This window comes from Gossypium raimondii, chromosome 5 (assembly GCF_025698545.1).
Source record: "Gossypium raimondii isolate GPD5lz chromosome 5, ASM2569854v1, whole genome shotgun sequence".
NCBI classification, from domain to species: domain Eukaryota; kingdom Viridiplantae; phylum Streptophyta; class Magnoliopsida; order Malvales; family Malvaceae; genus Gossypium; species Gossypium raimondii.
Window position 1 is genome coordinate 49,379,529 of NC_068569.1, and position 18,198 is coordinate 49,397,726.

General features: G+C 32.4%; 2 protein-coding genes across 4 annotated transcripts; one reads left to right on the plus strand and one right to left on the minus strand.

Moving 5' to 3' along the window:
* The first annotated feature begins 8,531 nt into the window (after window positions 1-8,531).
* On the plus strand, window positions 8,532-9,212 carry LOC105766357 (uncharacterized). Its single transcript, XM_012585780.2, has 2 exons — window positions 8,532-8,815; window positions 8,897-9,212. The coding sequence occupies exons 1-2, from the start codon at window positions 8,595-8,597 to the stop codon at window positions 9,030-9,032; spliced, it is 357 nt and encodes a 118-aa protein (XP_012441234.1). The 5' UTR covers window positions 8,532-8,594; the 3' UTR covers window positions 9,033-9,212.
* A 782-nt stretch (window positions 9,213-9,994) lies between these two features.
* LOC105766356 (putative disease resistance RPP13-like protein 1) lies at window positions 9,995-16,578 on the minus strand. 3 transcript variants are annotated; one of them, XM_052630000.1, is made up of 5 exons: window positions 16,233-16,577; window positions 15,373-15,413; window positions 10,854-15,168; window positions 10,700-10,768; window positions 9,995-10,391 (listed from the first exon to the last, which is right to left on the minus strand). In XM_052630000.1, exons 2-3 carry the CDS (start codon window positions 15,377-15,379, stop codon window positions 10,901-10,903), a joined length of 4,275 nt encoding a protein of 1,424 aa, XP_052485960.1. In that variant the 5' UTR covers window positions 15,380-15,413; window positions 16,233-16,577; the 3' UTR covers window positions 9,995-10,391; window positions 10,700-10,768; window positions 10,854-10,900. The 3 variants fall into 3 exon arrangements, with proteins under 3 accessions (XP_052485960.1, XP_012441229.1, XP_012441230.1); XM_012585775.2 differs by lacking the exon at window positions 15,373-15,413 and having other exon boundaries at window positions 16,233-16,578; XM_012585776.2 differs by lacking the exon at window positions 16,233-16,577 and having other exon boundaries at window positions 15,373-15,644.
* Between the last annotated feature and the right edge of the window lie 1,620 nt (window positions 16,579-18,198).

Consider the following 18,198-nt stretch of genomic DNA (forward strand, 5'->3'; position numbering starts at 1 on the left):
GCCTACAAAAAACCCAAGTTAATAAAGTAAATATAAATGAAACTATTTCCCAAGAATTACAGATGACATTAACATTTTGTTACCTTAATACTATCGAGGGCTTGGTTTTTGTTGCTATCGGGCATTTGATGGCATGACTCGTAGTTGATAGGCAACATATTCGCATTTCGTGCTAAAATGCCCATGTATCCTGCTAAAAGTCGAGCTTTTGATCCAACAGGCTAACCAAAATTGTTTCTGCATACCTTGACACGCTCAACTGGATCTAACTCGTATAAATCTGTAAGTAGCGTACATCCTCAATCTCTGCGTGTCCCACCATTTTCAGCTGCAAATGGTATATTATAATATAAGAATTTGAAAAATAAATCAATTATAAGTCAACACGCATGTAAATTAAATGTAAAATTACTTTGAACTTCTGTAGGATCCTCAGGTGTAATCAGAACATTTGAAGATCCAATTGTTGTCTGTTGTTCAGTACTATTTGTTTCTCGAGTTTGGATCATTTTGAACAATGCTTCCCCTTGGAATTTTTCTTCTAGGCATTTTATCTGCAATAAACATAAAATAGTTGAAAACTTAATAACTAATTACAACAATAATAGCACATATAAAATAGTTGAAATATATAATAAGACCAAGATTTAAATTATGATATTAAACAATCGTAAAATCTTACTACATCATTATTCGTAAATATCTTCATCCGTATCCTGACGAACCCATTGAAATTGTGCACTAGTACTAGGGATATTATCGTTTAAGTTTTGTTCTGGAAATGACAAAGTTTCTGATCTATCGTCAATGTTATCTCTACTTCCACTGCCCATTTCAAACAAGTCTCTAGGGATGTTACGGAGTACAACGTACCAACCCTCATCAGTTGGATCTTTTGAGTAAAAAACTTGTTTGACTTGATATGAGAATACATACGGCTCATCTATCAGTTGTTGTCCTGTGTGAATCAATCGGGCATTCTCCATGAAAAAGCCATTGTTTATAACCCCGAACAAACCCATCAACAATTAGATGCTCGTATACAACTTCACGATAATGCCAGTTTATGTTGACACACTTCTTACACGGGCAAAGGATCATGTTCTCTTGGATTGCATATTGAAATGCAAAATTTAGAAAAGTCTGTACTCCATTTCGATAACCGTCGCTTACCCTTGACAAATTCATCTAAGACCGGTCCATTTCTTATTTCTTGAAGTCTGATTTTCACCAGAAATTACAAGGGTAAGTTGTTCAGTGGTAAGTATAAATGAGTTATGTAAGTATATCATATGATATATATTTATGTATTAAGTAAATTATGTAAGTTATGTACTTGTATGTATTATGTAAGTTATGTATTAAGTAAGCTATGTAAGTTGTGTATTATGTAAGTTATGTATTAAGTAAGCTATGTAAGTTGTGTATTATGTAAGTTATGTAAGTTATCAAAGTAATGTATGTTATGTAAGTTGTAAGTTATTATGTATTATGTAAGTTATGTAAGTTAAATGTATTATGTAGGTTATGTAAGTTGTGTAAGATATTTAAGTTATGTAAGTTTTGTATTATGTAAGTTATGTAAGTTATGTAAGTTAAATGTATTATGTAGGTTATGTAAGTTGTGTAAGATATTTAAGTTATGTAAGTTTTGTATTATGTAAGTTATGTATGCTATTTATTATGTAAGTTGTTATGTTATTACGTAAGTTATGCAAGTTTATATATAAGCTTGTAGATAACTTATGTAAGTTAATATGTAAGTAATGTATTATGTAAGTTTATATAAAAAATTTATAAGTTATGTATTATGTAAGTTAAAAGATATGTATTATGTAAGTTTACATATAAGTTTATGTGATAGTTATGTAAGTTTATATAAATATTAATAAGTTATGTAAGTTCTTGTACATACAAATTTTGGTTATGTAAGATATGTATGATGTAAGTATATCACTTTTATGTATCTTATTTATAATTATTTTAAAATTATAATATATTTTAACAAGTTATGTAAGTAATTAAATATATACTTAAATTTTAGTAAGTAATGTATTTAAGTAACATATTTAAGTAATAAATTTAAACAAATTTTAGTAAGTAATGTATTTAAGTAACATATTTAAGTAATAAATTTAACCAAATTTTAGTAAGTAATGTATTTAGGTAAATTATTTAAGTAATATATTCAAGTAATATATTAAAGTAAATTTTAGTAAAAATATGTTTTAGTAAGTAATGTAAGTCATGTAAAATATACTTAAAATTGTTATTTAAGTAATGTAAGATATAAAATTTAAAAATTATATATTATCAATATATATATTAGTAATAAGTTAAATTAAATTGTAAAATATATTAAAATATAATAAATATTGAAAATATATATTAACTTTAAAATATATATTCATAATTTATTTATATTAAACATGCAATCAAGTAATAATTCATTGACAAGTCATTATATAATCAATTTATTAAACATTCAATCAATTAACTTACAAAATTGATAATTCATTGACATTCAATCAATTAATCGATCAATTTATTGAATAATCATAGATTATTAAACATTAGCATTCAATCGCATAAATGAGAACTAACGTCGATAATTTATTAATTGACATAAAATTGAAAATCGATAATTTGTTCACTTTAAACCGAATCCACTATTCGCCCATAATTTATTCAATTACTCAAATATAAAAAGTGATTTAAAAATTTTAATCATTTATGTAATTGTTTTTTTTGGGTAAAAATACGTACAAGAATTACAATCATAATTTATACCTTACAGTTATGGAAAATTTTTTGCAAAGTAACATGCAAATTGAGCTAGCAACATATAAATCAAATATGATAATTAAAACCGATACCACAGACTTAAAAAAATCTTAATTAAAACTCCTTTTAAAACTCAAAATAATAATTAAAGTATAAAGCTAAAATATAACAAAATCCAAAATTTAAAGATTTGGAGGTGTTTTTTTTTAAGAAAACAAAGGTGGGAAACATAGGAATAAATACCTCAATTTCCTCGACTTCGAATCAAACTACTGCAAAAAAATAAAAATAAAAATAAAAAGGAAAACATAAGTAAATTAGTACCAAATAAATAGGAAAAAAATAAAACAAGGAAATAGAAGAGTATTTAACTGACATAGAATTTCTTAAAACAACTCTAAATCCATCTCCCTCAACTTGATTATTCGCTATGGATTCATTCATTCAACCTCAACACCTTCAACCCTTGTGATAATTGCTTCTCCATTACTGCTAGTCTTTCTTTTCTTTTTCCTATGGATATCAAAATCTAACCTTTATTTTTGACTCCTTATTTTTAAATGCAAAATAACAGTAAGGCTATGACTCCTATGTGTCACTGCAAGTGCAGTAGCAAAAAAGAAAGCAATGAACATTGAACACTAAATTCTACTAGAAAATCTTGACCACTATCAAACAACAGTATTTACTCAGTCGAACAATAAATCCATATATATATAGCAGACTAAAGGCAAACAACAGTCGAATAAAACGGTATGGTACCCACTATCAAACTAATCAAAAGCATCGACTAATTTACTCAAAAAGGACCAAATTTTGAGCATGAACGAGTCAAATAAAAGTAACCCATATCAGAACTAAGGACACAAAGCTTGAAATAAAATGATGAAATTAATACCGAGAGCTTTATACCTTGGAAAGGGTATTGGCCAAAACTGAAGATGGAATCCCAAATTAGTAGTTGTAGCGCCTTCTTCTCGGTTTCAGCCTTGGAGCTTCTGGAAAAGTTGGAAGCTTGAAAGCGTGGGTAGCTGAAAGAAAGGAGTCAAACCAATAGTAATGGAGAAGCAACAGAGATATATTAACGCATGAAGAAAAAGAACGAAGTACTCAAACTTACCGATGGTTGCGGCACCGGAGATGGACGGAGAATGTGATGCAGCACAGGAGACGGCAAAGTAGCAGGTGGTCGGGTTTGGGGAGCTGTTAGGGATTAAGGGAAATTATAGGGATTTGGGGGAGAATGAGTCTTTGGGGGATAAGTGATGGAGAAATATTGGGTGTCAAATTTGGTCAAAAGGATGGGAAAAAAATGACGCCGTTTTCATCTAAAAAATTAACCATTTGCAGTGTTTATAAATAAGCGCCACTAACTATAAGTCAAAACGCAGTCGTTTCATCAACAAATAGCTCACACCTCTGGCGTTTTTGAATAAACGCCACTAATAATACAGCAAAACGGCCTTGTATCAATAAAATTTAAAACATTTTTGCGGCGTTCTAAGCGAAGCGCCACTAACTATAAATCAAAACGCAGTCGCATCATCAACACTTACCTCAAATCCATGGCGTTTTCAAAAAATCGCCACGAATAACATTTACAAAACGGCATCGTTTCTATAAATGTTAAAACAATTTTGCGGTGTTTTAATTAAAGCGCCACTAAATATAAGTTGAAACGAAGTCGTTTCCCCAACAGTTAACTCAAGCTTGTGGCGTTTCCTGAAAAACGCCACTAATACCATAGACAAAAACGACTACATTTCAATAAACATAATTACAATTTTGCGGCGTTTCTTGTAAAGCGCCACTAATAGCAATGTAAAACGGCGCAGCTTTATTAACTCCTAATAAAACTTTGCGGCATTTTTTTAAAGCGCCACTAATTTCTATCCTTTTGCGGGGTGTGGTTGAAAACGCCACTAAGAGCACAGATCAAAACACAGCGTTTTGCCATTTTTGAAACAAATTTGCGGCATTTTTGTATAAACGCCATTAGGAACACAAAATAAAACGTCATCGTTTTTCATACTAATCCATATTTGTGGCATTTTTTACTAAAATGCCACTAATGCATAAACACTAAAATAAATTTAATTTTTGTCATTTTTTATTAACCTTAAACCCTTAGAGCCATAAACAATAAGACACTAACTATAAAAAACTAAACCCTAAACCGTAAACCCCAAATCCAAATAACAAACATTAACCACTAAACCTAAAATACTAAACATTAAACCCTAAACTCTAATATGATATACCCGACACCCTAAACTTTAAACCATAAATATATATTATAAGTTACAATTAAAAGTAATTAAAAAGAATCGTATTGCTTGTTTAAACCCTAAAATAACTTTATTTTTTTATATTTTTATCAAAATCCCTAACCCTTAAACCCTAATACCCTAACCCTTAAAACCATAATTAAACACTAAGACTCTGACTATAAAAGCTAAACTCCAAACAATAAACTTTAAAACACTAAATCCGAAACCCAATATAACAAACCCTAAACCATAAACTTAAAATTATAGTACCAAACATTAAACCTTAAACCCTAAAACCCCTTAAACTATAGCCCTTAAACCTCTTAAACCCTAAACCCCACAAAGTTTTAATCAATATTAAATACTGCTTCCACAATTTTTTATAAACATATATAAGCTTTTACATTAATATATATCTATGTGCATATACATGTACATCAATATCCACATGAAATTTTTAGGGGTTTAGGGTTTTAAGTATTATGTTTGGTTTAAGGGTTTTGAGAAAGCCATATGGCCGGCATCTATTTTAACAGTTTAATGATAACTTAAATGAAAACTTCTAATTATAATTAATAATAAATAAATCAATTAAAAAACAAATAGAAAAATAATTATTTTGCGGCGCTTCATCAAAAACGCCGCTAAATCCCCGAATGCTCAGAAAACGGAATCGTTGGGCTTAGGTTTTTTTGCGGCGCTTTCACAAAAAACGCCGCTAAAGCCCTGAGCATTAGTGGCGCTTCCCCCGAAAAAGCCGCTAAATCCCCGAATGCTCAGAAAACGGTGTCGTTGGGCTTCGGTTTCTTTGCGGCGCCTACTCAAAAACGCCGCTAAAGTCCTGAGCATTAGCGGCGCTTTACCGAAAATGCCACTAAATCCCCAAATGCTCTGAAAACGGCGTCGTCGGGCTTCAGTTTCTTTGAGTCCTGAGCATTAGCGGCGCTTCACCGAAAACGCCACTAAATCCCCAAATGCTCAGAAGACGGCGTCGTTGGGCTTTGGTTTCTTTGCGACGCTTACTCAAAAACGCAGCTAAAGTCCTGAGCATTAGCGACGCTTTACCGAAAACGCCACTAAATCCCCGAATGCTCAGAAAACGGCATCGTTGGGCTTCGGTTTTTGCGGCGCTTTATGGAAAACGCCGCTAATGCTTATTTTTAGCGGCCTTTTCCATAAGGCGCCGCTAATGATCGATCTTTAGCGGCGTTTGTTATCCAAACGCCGCTAGCATCACCGCTAAAAGCCTATTTTGGTGTAACCGGTCGTGTCTTTTTGTATTAATCATTTGGCGCATCTAAAAGAATAATAATCTTTTCATCTTTCAGAATGTTACTTAGTTGGCAATTAAAATTGTCAAATCTTCTATTAGTTGGGCTCAACAATATGAATTAAGCCACAATGGATATGGCCACAATTTTAGCTATCAAACGACCTCTTGAGTAGTGGGTTCATTTATTCATTAATGGTGCAGTGGCTAGAATCACAGGAAATGCTTTTGCTGGTGATGTGTTACATGATCAGTTTGGAAATTGGATCTTGGGATTTAATCAATATCTGAGTAGATGTACACCTTTTGAGGCTGAACTTTGAGATATTCTATATGGACTTCTCGCTCTGTTAAGTAAAGGTTATAAATGGGCCATAATTCAAACAGATAATCCAAATGTGGTCCAGGCCTTGACTGATAATGGATTGGAGAATTCAAGTATTACTATTCTTAGAAGGATTTAGCGGATTATGAGATATGAAGGACGGTGGTGGATTAGATAGGTGCCTAGAGAATGTAACATAATTGCGAACTAGTTGGCTAATCTTATTTTAGCATGGAAGTCAAGCTTACAAGTTTTCAATGTTGCTCCCAATGAAGTTTTAGTGGTTCTACAACAAAATAAAGCGAGTGACACTTTTGAGCAATTAATTTAATTTAACTTTGCTTCTTTTATTTTTCACCAAAAAATATATATAAAAAAATCAAGTATTTGTAAGAATCCAAATTCACATTATTTAAGTTCAAACATTAGGGTTTAAATTTTGAAATTACCATCCCACCCATATTAAGAGTGTTGGAAACATACTGTTGCAAAATAAAATCGTTAGTATTGACAGAACAAAGAAACAAAGTATAAATAAATAAATAAACTAATCATTGTGCCATAAAAGAATCATTGCCTTAGAAGCCCCGAATAAAGAAGGTGAAACACAATTAGTATTGTTCTTCTTGAAAGGAATCGGGAAATAAGACCGAGAAATAAGCTGGAAAAAAAATCAACTAAACCACACTAGGTTCAATTCCCAAAAAAGATCGGAGGAATCACACAAAACTGAATCTCCTAGACAGAATATCTCTCTAATGTAATTTAGTAAAATACCAGAATTCCGAAGAAAAGAAGAATGAGAAAAGTTGTTTGCCTTTTGAAGGGGTAAAATAATAAAATACCAATGTTGGTTTTCAAAAATAATAAAAGATTTTCCTCAACCGAAAATGTTTGGAAAATATTTTTTTTCCATAACCAACAAAGAAAACCCATAATTTTAAAAAATATATATATTTTGGTAAATATTACAAATTAGAGAAAGAAATTATAACCGTAAATTTTCGACCTTTCAAACCCTCCAAGAAGACCCATAAATTTACTTAGATTTAAAAAAAAAGTGATGATAAACAAGTAATAAAAATGTTGGTATCATCCAATTTCCTCCCTACCCTCTCCTATATGGATTAATCATTGGGTATAATTATAATGAGTGTTGAATTTTGCAATTAGGCCATTATTTTAGGATAAAAGAAATGCAAATCCGTACACATAATTATAGGATGAATCCAAAATAATTCCCTTTTCTTGACTTTGGAATCAATCCAGTTATAGAGAATAAAGTCATAACTTTCACTTTGAATCTCCAATTCCTATTGCATGATTAGGTGAAATGTGCATGCTTTTGTGTAGCAATCAACCTTCTAATTAGCTGTCATTATTGAATCTTCCTTATCTCTTTCTTACTTTATCACTCCAAACCTATACCATTTAAATCCAACCATCCAAATCTACCAATCCCAATGGAGGTTAAGATCCCTACTTGATGCCATCCCTAATCACAGAAACTGCAACAGCTTCCGTTACACTGTTTAACATGGATTCAAATCGTATTATTTTCATTCCCACCTTAAAGTTATAAAACTTTGAAGGATAAAATAGATTTGGGTGAACTATAAGGGTAATCACTGAACTATTAATTTTTTCGGTTTAGTAAATCTCACATTAGTTGTCATTAACTCAGTAACGAAAATTTAATTTGAATTTTTTATTAGTTAAATGAACACATTTTATCAATTTGATCTTAAATTTAAAGACGGCCGAATTGAGCTAAAAATAAAAAGAGAATAAGGCAGAGGATGTAAAAGTGACGTTATACCAATTTAAAATGCCATGGTTAGAAAATATTAGAAATTACATGTATGACCTCAGAAAAGATGGTTTTGTTTTCTTTAATGGATAAGGGTAATGGGTTTTCTCTCATTGGATGAGATGAGAGAGGAAAATGTCGTTCACACACACAATCTTCAATGGCATTCCTCAGCCTTCCCGTCTTCCTGTGAACAGAAACGGCACAAGATTCATTACCAAAGCGAGTAAAAGGAAGGAGAATGGTGGTCTAACTTCAAGAAACCAGCAGCTTCCCAAGTTCCAACTCAAGGTTTCCAACACGGTTATCGCAAGGTCTGTGGTGGTTTTATTCGGACTTGGATTCATTGATGCTGGGTAAGCCTAACCATCTTGCTCAACTTCACTTACTAGGTACTTAAAATGAGTAGTAATTAGAGTTGGGAGATGTACTTTCAGGTATAGTGGGGATTGGTCAAGGATTGGAGTGATCTCAAAGGATGTTGAGGACTTGCTAAAGATTGCTGCCTTCTTGGTTGTTCCTTTCTGCATCTTTCTTGTATCTTCCTTTTCGAAACAGACTCCTGACACTTAACCTTCTTTAGCTAATATATCCAAATCCGAGTGGTATAAGTCCCTGGGCACTGACTTCTGCTGTTAAAGAAGTTGCTTTCCAACACAGTCTCTGTCTTGCTGATCTTACTGCAGGACTTTGGTATGTACCAAAGCAGAATACAAAATCCCCCATGAATGAATATAACCAATTTTTATTCAATTTACACTCAAAATCAGCTTTCAGTAAGTGATATTATTTAGTTATACCATAATATGGTGTTCTTTTCTCAGCTATACAACAATATAGTTGCTTTAGATTTCACGACCCTCTCTATAACAACCACCCACTATAACAACATTTTGTTATAATAGCCAAGTTGAAGGATCGATTTTTTCTATTTTATTTTAAAATTCTACAACAATTTTTCACTTATAACATCATTTATAGTTATCAAGTAAATTCTTTATTAAATTAGTTTTTTATAATAGCATATGGTTTAAATTTTAAGTAAAATTATTGAAAATGATCTTAATTAAAATATTATTTCAATAAAATAATTAAATTTCACGTAAAGAAATTTATTAATCATCTTTTTAAAATGGTAGAATTAAATATATCAATTCAATAAATTGTTTAAGTTCCTAATCAAAATTCTATTATGAATTCAAATAACATAAACTTATACATCGATTACTTGAATATAATAACTCATGATAAATTAATTAATTTAATTTGATAATTCATATTGATTAATTGTACTTGTTAGATTTATGAACTTTATAATTAACCATGTGAAAATGTAAAACAAAATATGCATAAATGTAATAATTCATGCACATGTTGTATTTTAATTTTGTTGATTTAATTCCCAATTTTTTTAACATAATTCTTTCTTCGTTTGATTGAAATTCACGATATAAATTCTATGGTAAGCTTACAACAATTATCTCTATAACAACATGTTATAATGTATAATAACCAGCTCTTTATAACAGGCAAAATTTGAGCACACAAATGATACTATAGATAGGGTTGAGTGTACACAACAATTTTTCCACAAAGTGAAGTGATCTGTTATTTGTTGAGATCTAAAACTTGAAATATTCAAATGACAGAGAACACAATAATTTACATGGTTCGGGAATATTTCCTACAAAACGTGAAAGTTTGGGTGAAATTTTAAGACAAGTATTAACATTATTTGTACCAGACACACATGATATTGTTCTCAACTGCTCCATTTCTTATTGCTACTTTAACAGAGGACAGCCATTGAAACATGTATAGTTCTAAAATGAGGTACTTCAGCACAAGATACGATAGTAGGCATGAAATAACCGTCACCAAAGTTGTTGGAGCACGAGTTTTAAAGATATTGAACCACATTTTAGGAAATACCTGGAAATAACGAGTGAGCAACATTATTTTAATCTCAAATGACAAAAACAATACTGCATATCATAACATCCATCAATCAATCATCCATGAAACTGGAAACAACTCTGCCTGAATGGCAGATACAATAGACGATACTCAAAGCAACATTATTTTAATTTCATGTTCTCAAAGCTAAATCAGTAACACATTTAGCTCCACTTCTTTCTATGAAAGATCCCTCCCTATATAGTTTGGTTATACCACCATGAGACTGCTTATCAATGGAATTTCAGTTTAGATATTAAACGAATAAGAAGAGTTTCAAGTACCTGAGGTCTTTTGAAACAGTTATTCCAAGCTCATTTTCGCACAGATTCAGCTTCCAAGACTGCAAATGCCTGCAAAATAATTAAAAATGAAAATGAAAATAAAAACATAACTACAACTTATAAGGCATGTGGATGTATAAAATGATTTTCGCACCTGTTGCCTGTGTCTGGAGAAACTCAATGCCAGATTTTGCTGCTTATCTATCGTTCCAACTGATAATCTAGCCTTGACTTCTTTATTTTGAAATTGACATAAGGTATGTGGGCGATCTTGGACCATTCTCGTCCTTTATCTCTTGTACTCACTTTCTCTAGCAACAGGCACTCGTAAATGTGTAGCCGCTCAAGCGACAGAAGCATGTCCTTTTCTGGAAGAGATGTGAGCTTAGGACAATTATGGATGCTCAATATTTGAAGAGAGTTAATATGTTGAAAGCCCTTGGAGTACATGGATTCCAGCTTCTCGAAATTTTCAATGCAGATAAAGGTAAGAGAAGGAGGCAGCATCATTCCAATTCCTTCTTCTGGAAACGACACCACATTCGAGCATCCTTCACCGCCGATGGTGAGTTGCTGAAGAGAGGTGAGTCGAGTTAACCCCCATTCAACAAGTGAGCTATAAATTTTGGGTGCATTTGAGATTGCAAGTGACGTGAGGCCGGTAGGGAAACCTTCATATGGGAAGGATATGTCAGCCGAACAGTTCCACACCATTAATTCTCGAAGAGAGATGAAGTTGTTGATGCACATGGGAAGGGCTCCAAAATTTTCACAACCTTCAATTGAGAAAACTCTGAGATTTGTGGTAGGCAACTCACTTTCCTTGAAAGAAACTACCATATTTGAACAATTCACTATTTGAATCTCCTGGAGAAGGTTCAGCTTGTCTAATCCTCTTGGTAAAGATTTAATATTTTGAGCACCCGAAATTTTAATACATTCGAGATCACTGGTCTCATGGAAGTCTTGGGCTATGCATTCCAACATTGGACAATTCCAAATTTCTAGCTGTTTAAGCATGGTGGGTAACTTAGTGTTTAAAAATAAGCTACTCAGGCTTGAGCAATTGTAAACTTGGAGATGTCGAAGCCGATTGCATATATCACCCCTTGATGACAAACATATTAGAGACTTGCAGTATCTGATGTCCAAGTGCTCAAGAAGACAAATGTTACTACTCATACTCTTGTTATTTTCTTTTTCATCAACTAAATTTTGCAAATTCTCGCACTCCCAAATCTCCAACTTATTTAAAGCAGGGGGAAAATTGTTCTCTGCAAAAGAAATCAAGCCAGAACACCCATAAATACTTACTACTGTAAGGAATGAGAGTGCATCTAAGAATTTTGGTAGTCTATTGAGCCTTTTACAATTCCATATTGTCAGAGACTCAACACTCGGAATTTTGTCAAGTTTCAATCCTTCCTCATCTGTTTCCAAAGAGACCAACTGGGGACAATCCTTAATTGTAATGAAATGATGCCCAACCAACCCTAACCCATTTTGTGATAAAGATTCCAACTCCTTCCAACCAGGGATGTGAAAATGTTCTGAGCTTGCAAACCTCAACATTTTCATCTTTGTTGAAATGTTGAACTTTGAAATGTCTGAAAGAGACGCAGTTTTCAAAGAGATAACCTCCTTTGCAGAAAAAGAGCATTCATCCAACAATTCTTCACACCCTCTGACGCTTAACTCGCACAGTGATGGGAAACATGAAATTGAAACTGTCAACCTTGGGCACTCATAGATTTGAAGTTTTAGCAAGGATGGAAGACGAGTTGGTAACTTTTCCAACAATTGAGGACATTCTCTTATTGAAAGCTCACGAAGGTTGGGAAATTTCGAAACTTGCTCTTCACCTTCACACGGGTCCCACTCTTTCCAGTTTGGCAGTCTTTGAAAATGCAGATTCTCTAATGATACAAATGGTTTCAGTTGATTTTCTCCAAAGAACTCAGCACCAACCTTTTGTACCTCATCGAAGCCAATAATAGACAAATCTTTTAATAACGGCAACAATCCAATTGATGGTAGTGATTTGCAACTTGTACAGTTGCAAAGCTCCAATGACAACATATTCTTAAAGGAAGAATCTGCTATCCAAGAAGAGAATTTTGCACCACCATAATTGTCAATGTTGAGTTGTTCAAGCTTTTTCTGAGGACGAAGAGAATCTAACACTCGTTCTTCAGCTTCTTTATTCCTTGCATATTTCTCAAAGTTGCTACTCCATTGTAGTACCAATCTCTCAATTCCCAGTTTCTCATTTAACTTAACTTCCCCCGCATGTTGACCATTAACATTCTCCAACCCAGAAATGCAAAAATCACCTTTGAGGTTTGGCAAATTTTTCAGTTCTCCAATGTAGTGTCCATCACCTTTCCCTATAACAAAATTAGATAACCTTTGAAGATTGGTTAGCTTACCAATTCCAAAAGGCATCCTTTCAATTGATTTTGCACCTCTTATATCAAGATAATGCAAGTTAATAAGATTTTCCATCTTCGAGGGCAACTGTTGGAGGCAGCCACATCCTCTTAATATTAAAGTTTCCAAATAGTAAAGAGTACACAAAGAATCAGGTAAACATTTGATCTCAGTGTAAGAAAAATTTAAGTAGCGGAGATGTTTTAAATTTTCAAAAACATCAGGCAATTCAATGATCTTATACCCACTCAAAGAAAGCAACCTTAGGTAGCCAAGTCTTGGTAACAAATCAACCAGGACAAAATTAGTTAAAAAGAATCCTGGAAAACTTGGAGACATTAAGGCTATAAGAGTACGTAAAGAATCTGCTTTATCAAATGCTTCAAACTTCTTCGCTGTCTCATACCTGCTGACAATAAAAGAAGAATGTCGAGTGCGATTTGAGAACATTTGTTGCTTATCATCCTCCAATTTGCAGCATATTTCCCCTGCAACTGATTGTGCTAAGTCATTTATAAGGTGATGCATTATGAACCGGGATTTATCTTTACTAGATATCTGAAAAAATGACCTTGACGCTAGATCTTGGAAATATTGGTTTCCAGGATCTTTAATTTGACCTTTTGCATTTAGTTGCAAGAAACCTTCAGCTCTCCATAACAAGATTATTTCTTCTTTCTGAAATTCATAATCTTTTGGAAATATGGAGCAATATGCAAAGCACCGTTTCAATTGCGGAGGAAGATGATGGTAGCTTAACCGCAATGCAGGAAGTATGCCACATTGATCTTCTGGTAAGTCCCATATCTCGCTCTCATATATTTTTTCCCATTCACCAAGATCTTTAACAGTGCGTAGTAGGCTTCCAATGGCTTTTGCCGCCAAAGGTAAGCCGTTGCACCTTCTCACTATGTTCTCTCCAACTTCTTTAAATTGAAGATGCCCATTGAAATTTCGTGCTTTTAATGCATGCTGAGTAAATATGGACAAACAGTCATCATGTGATAATTTATCCAAGTGAAAAGCTTTCACTGGATCCACATTAGATGAAACATTTTGAATGCGAGTTGTTACAATAATCTTGGTCCCTGCTCCAAACGGAGATCGTAAGATGGTCCAATCTTCGTAACTCTCGTTCCAAATGTCATCTAAAACAAGCAAGAATTTTTTTCCTGACAACTTCTCCTTCAACTTGACTTGAAGTAAATTCAGGTCATTGTAAGCACATGGTTCAGAAGTGATGGACTGTAAAATTGTCTTAGTTATATTAACCGCATCAAATTCATCAGAAACACATACCCAGGCCCTGTGATCAAAAGACTCCTTTGTGCTGGCATCATTATAAACAAGCTGAGCAAGAGTTGTTTTGCCCATCCCTCCCATGCCAACAATGGAAAGGACAAAAACTCCATTGGAGTTATTACTTTTGAGCAAATCAAGCATTTTTCGCTTCTCATCGTCCCTACCAACATACTCCACAGCTTCATCCACTACAGAAGTTGGTTGCAACCTAGGTTTCTTTCCCTTTGAGGTAGCACCTTGAGACAAGATCTCACTCAACCCTAAACTATTTCTTCGTGTAGTCAAACTATCCAGTCTAGCAGTTATCTCTTTCATCTTGGGAATCATGGAATTGTTAAACAAAAAGGAAGTTGGAGAGAAATTACTACTAGTACAGCAGGTAGGAATGAGTTTCCGTACCTTACTAATGCTGGCTTGAGCTTGAGTTTTAAGGAGCGCAAGACGTAACTCTTCATAAGCGAACTCGTCCAAGATGTCATCCATATCATAAGCCAAGTCTTGGAGATCTTCCAACCAATTCCTTACACCCTTGTTCTTGATCTGCTTCTCCTCTGCATCGTTCAACACTGCTTGGATATCAGGTAATATGGATTGCCATTGCTTGAGCTGCTGTTGGACTTGCTTGTGATCAGCAACAAAGTTGAGTGCAGAATCAAGCAACCTGCCCCACAACAGCTCCAAAAATCCAGAAAGAGCAGCCTCTCCAATGACAGACATGGTGGAATTATGAAAAGAAGCTGAAGAGAGAAATGAATAAGCAAAATGGAAATTCAGGGGAAACTAAATTCTGTATAATCAGTGGAAGTTCAAGAACTTGGACAATATATTTTAAGCATATAATAATTCAGTACGAGGCAATGAGATGAACCCTAAGTGCTTGTTGGAGGCTAAGCACTGATGGGAAAAAATAAGAAAAGTGGAAAAGTGGTGGTCACACTCACAGTCCATGAAATTATTGCAGCCCCCGGTGTCTTATCTGCATCTGCATGGAATTATTTATGAAGCATTTAATGATTGGAAATTTCAGGGCAGTTCCTGTTTGGCCCTCCATCAACTATAGCCATCAATTTAAAACTTACTGATTTAGAAAATCTATAATTTTATGATATATCATCAATTGATTTATTTGGGTCCAAAATTTTCAAGGGAACTTTAATTGAAAAGAAAGAATTTTCCTGCTCCTCTTCTCTCAAATTTTCAAACCGCCAACCAATAGTAAGGAAGTAGAAAAGTAAGAAAGAAAGATCAATGCAAAATGAAAGAAATAAATTAATTCTTTTAAATATAATTTTAAAGTCATTTAAGGGTATACCAAATTTCATCACATCTAAGAATCCAGAGAAATTCTCAAAGAAAGAAGAAAAACTGTAGAAAATCTCTTCAATGGCATCAAGATGATCATTCGTACAAATACTGAAGTGAAGTGACATCTTCATGTTGATTAAAATGTCTATGAATTTAATCTTTTGTGCTTCAGAATCTGAATTTACAACCAAACAAACACAATGTCTTCCTCAAAAAAATTTGAAGAAATTAAGATTGGCATACATACGGCTATAGTTGAAACTATGACAAAATGCGGTACATTCACTGATTTTCTCTGTGACTTTTTTTCATTTTGTGAGATCAAATAGATTTTATTTGTTGCAGACATGTTATCTTCAATTAGTCCATCTTTTATTCTTTCCCTACTGTTAAAATTTGGTAAGCTATCAATTAATAGTTGGGGAAGAGAAAAAAGCAAAGTCATTTTCAAAACATATACAGATTGTTGAATGAGTGTTGTCAGATTGTTACTGACCCGAAGTGGTTTGCGGGGCTCCAAATCTTTCACACCTGACCAATTTCCCCCACATTCAGTCCTGTCACCGCAAACCCCATGGGTTTTAAAGAGGAAGTTTTCGCCGATGGGATGTGGACTCCAGAGCAATAGCTGCCGGATGAGATGGTAGGGCTGATATTCCGATGTGCGAAGTTGATTCAGATGAGTTTGCATTTGGAAGCAATGGAAGAGGGGTGGTAAAGCCATGGGAAGGAAAGGAGAGAGGATTAATGAAGAATGTGGATCAGATGAGCTTGAACTAATTCTCGGCACTTCCATGACTGTGTATCAGTTTTTCATAGCGTGCAGCAAGCTGTGTGACAAAGATCCATTGCCCTTTAGTGCCTACTTTGATCCCATATTTGTTCTGAAAGAGAAAGAAACGGAATGGGATAATGGCAAAATTTACCCCTCTACTTTAACCAAATTGTCAATCTGTACTTTAATTTTTTTTATCAATATAGAACCCAAATTTTACTGTTGTGACACATTGATCAATAAAATAACCACGTGGCACATTATTGAATCTTTTACCAATGGCTCGAGGACCTCTAAGCAATAAGTCCAATTTATTTTTGTTTCCAAAATTCTTTCGTTTTTTCTTTTCTTTCTTTCCTTTATTTTTTTAACAAACCGCCTCCATAATCACTCTAAAATAAAATTTATGTTATTTTGACCACTTTAATTTTTCTCAATTTAGTCACTATAAATAAGATCATGTGAATTAATTATTGTTGTTAAAATTTCTATTTTCTTTTAGTAAATTGCTGAAATGGTACATTAACTACTCTGTGAATGACTGACATGTAGCAATTTTTTGTTGGCTTTTGACCAAGTTTAGAGATCTATGGGGTTTTTTTTTATAAAACTAGCTTAAAAAATTTAATTAATTACATAAATGACTCATTTTTTAATTAAACACGTAAATAACCTAAAATCTACAGTGAGTTGTTGTAGCCAAAGTGTTTTGCGCTACCAACATGCCACGTCAGCAACCAGAATAAAAAATTAATTTTTTGGTAGAGCTATGTAGAATGGCTTCACCTGTATAAATATCAAGAAAATACTATAATTTTTGAAAAAAAAATAGATAGACTTTAAAAAGAATTTCTATTTTTTGGTGGAGCCAAATAAATTAACTCAACCAGTTTCCAAAGCTGCCCACCCCTTTTTCCAATGAGGCTTTTTTTTTTAAGTTTTTTAAAATTTTAAATATATTTTAAATATTTTAAAATTGTTTATACTTAATTTTTTTAATATGTTCAAAATTTTAATATATTTTAATATATTAAGTATATTAAAATTTTAAAATTGGTTATACTCAACATTTTCTTTAACATATTTAAAATTTTAATATATTTAACATTTTTAAACTTTTAAAATTTTAAATATATTGAAAAATATTTTTCTTTTTACCTATTAAAAATATATTAAATATATTAAAATTTAATATATTTAAAATTTCAATATATTTAAAAATATATTGAATATATTAAAATTTTAACATATTAAAATTTCAATATATTTAAAAATATATTGAATATATTAAAATTTTAATATATTAAAATTTTAAAATTGGTTATACTTAATATTTTTAATATATTTAATTTTTTAAGTTTTTAAAATTTTAAATATATTAAGAAAATCTTTTTGCCTTTACCTATTAAAATATATATTAAGTATATTAAAATTTTAAATATATTAAAATATATATTAAAATTTTAAAATTAATTATATATATTAAAATTTTAAAATTAATTATACTTAACATTTTTTTAATATATTTAAAATTTTTTAAAAATTAAAAAAATTCACATTGCAGATTTGGAAACTGCTGGCGCTAATTTATTTGGCTCTACTAGAAAATGAAAAGTTTTTTTAAAGGCCCCTTTTTTAAAAAAATTACAGTATTTCTCTAATATTTATACAGGAGGTGTCATTCTAC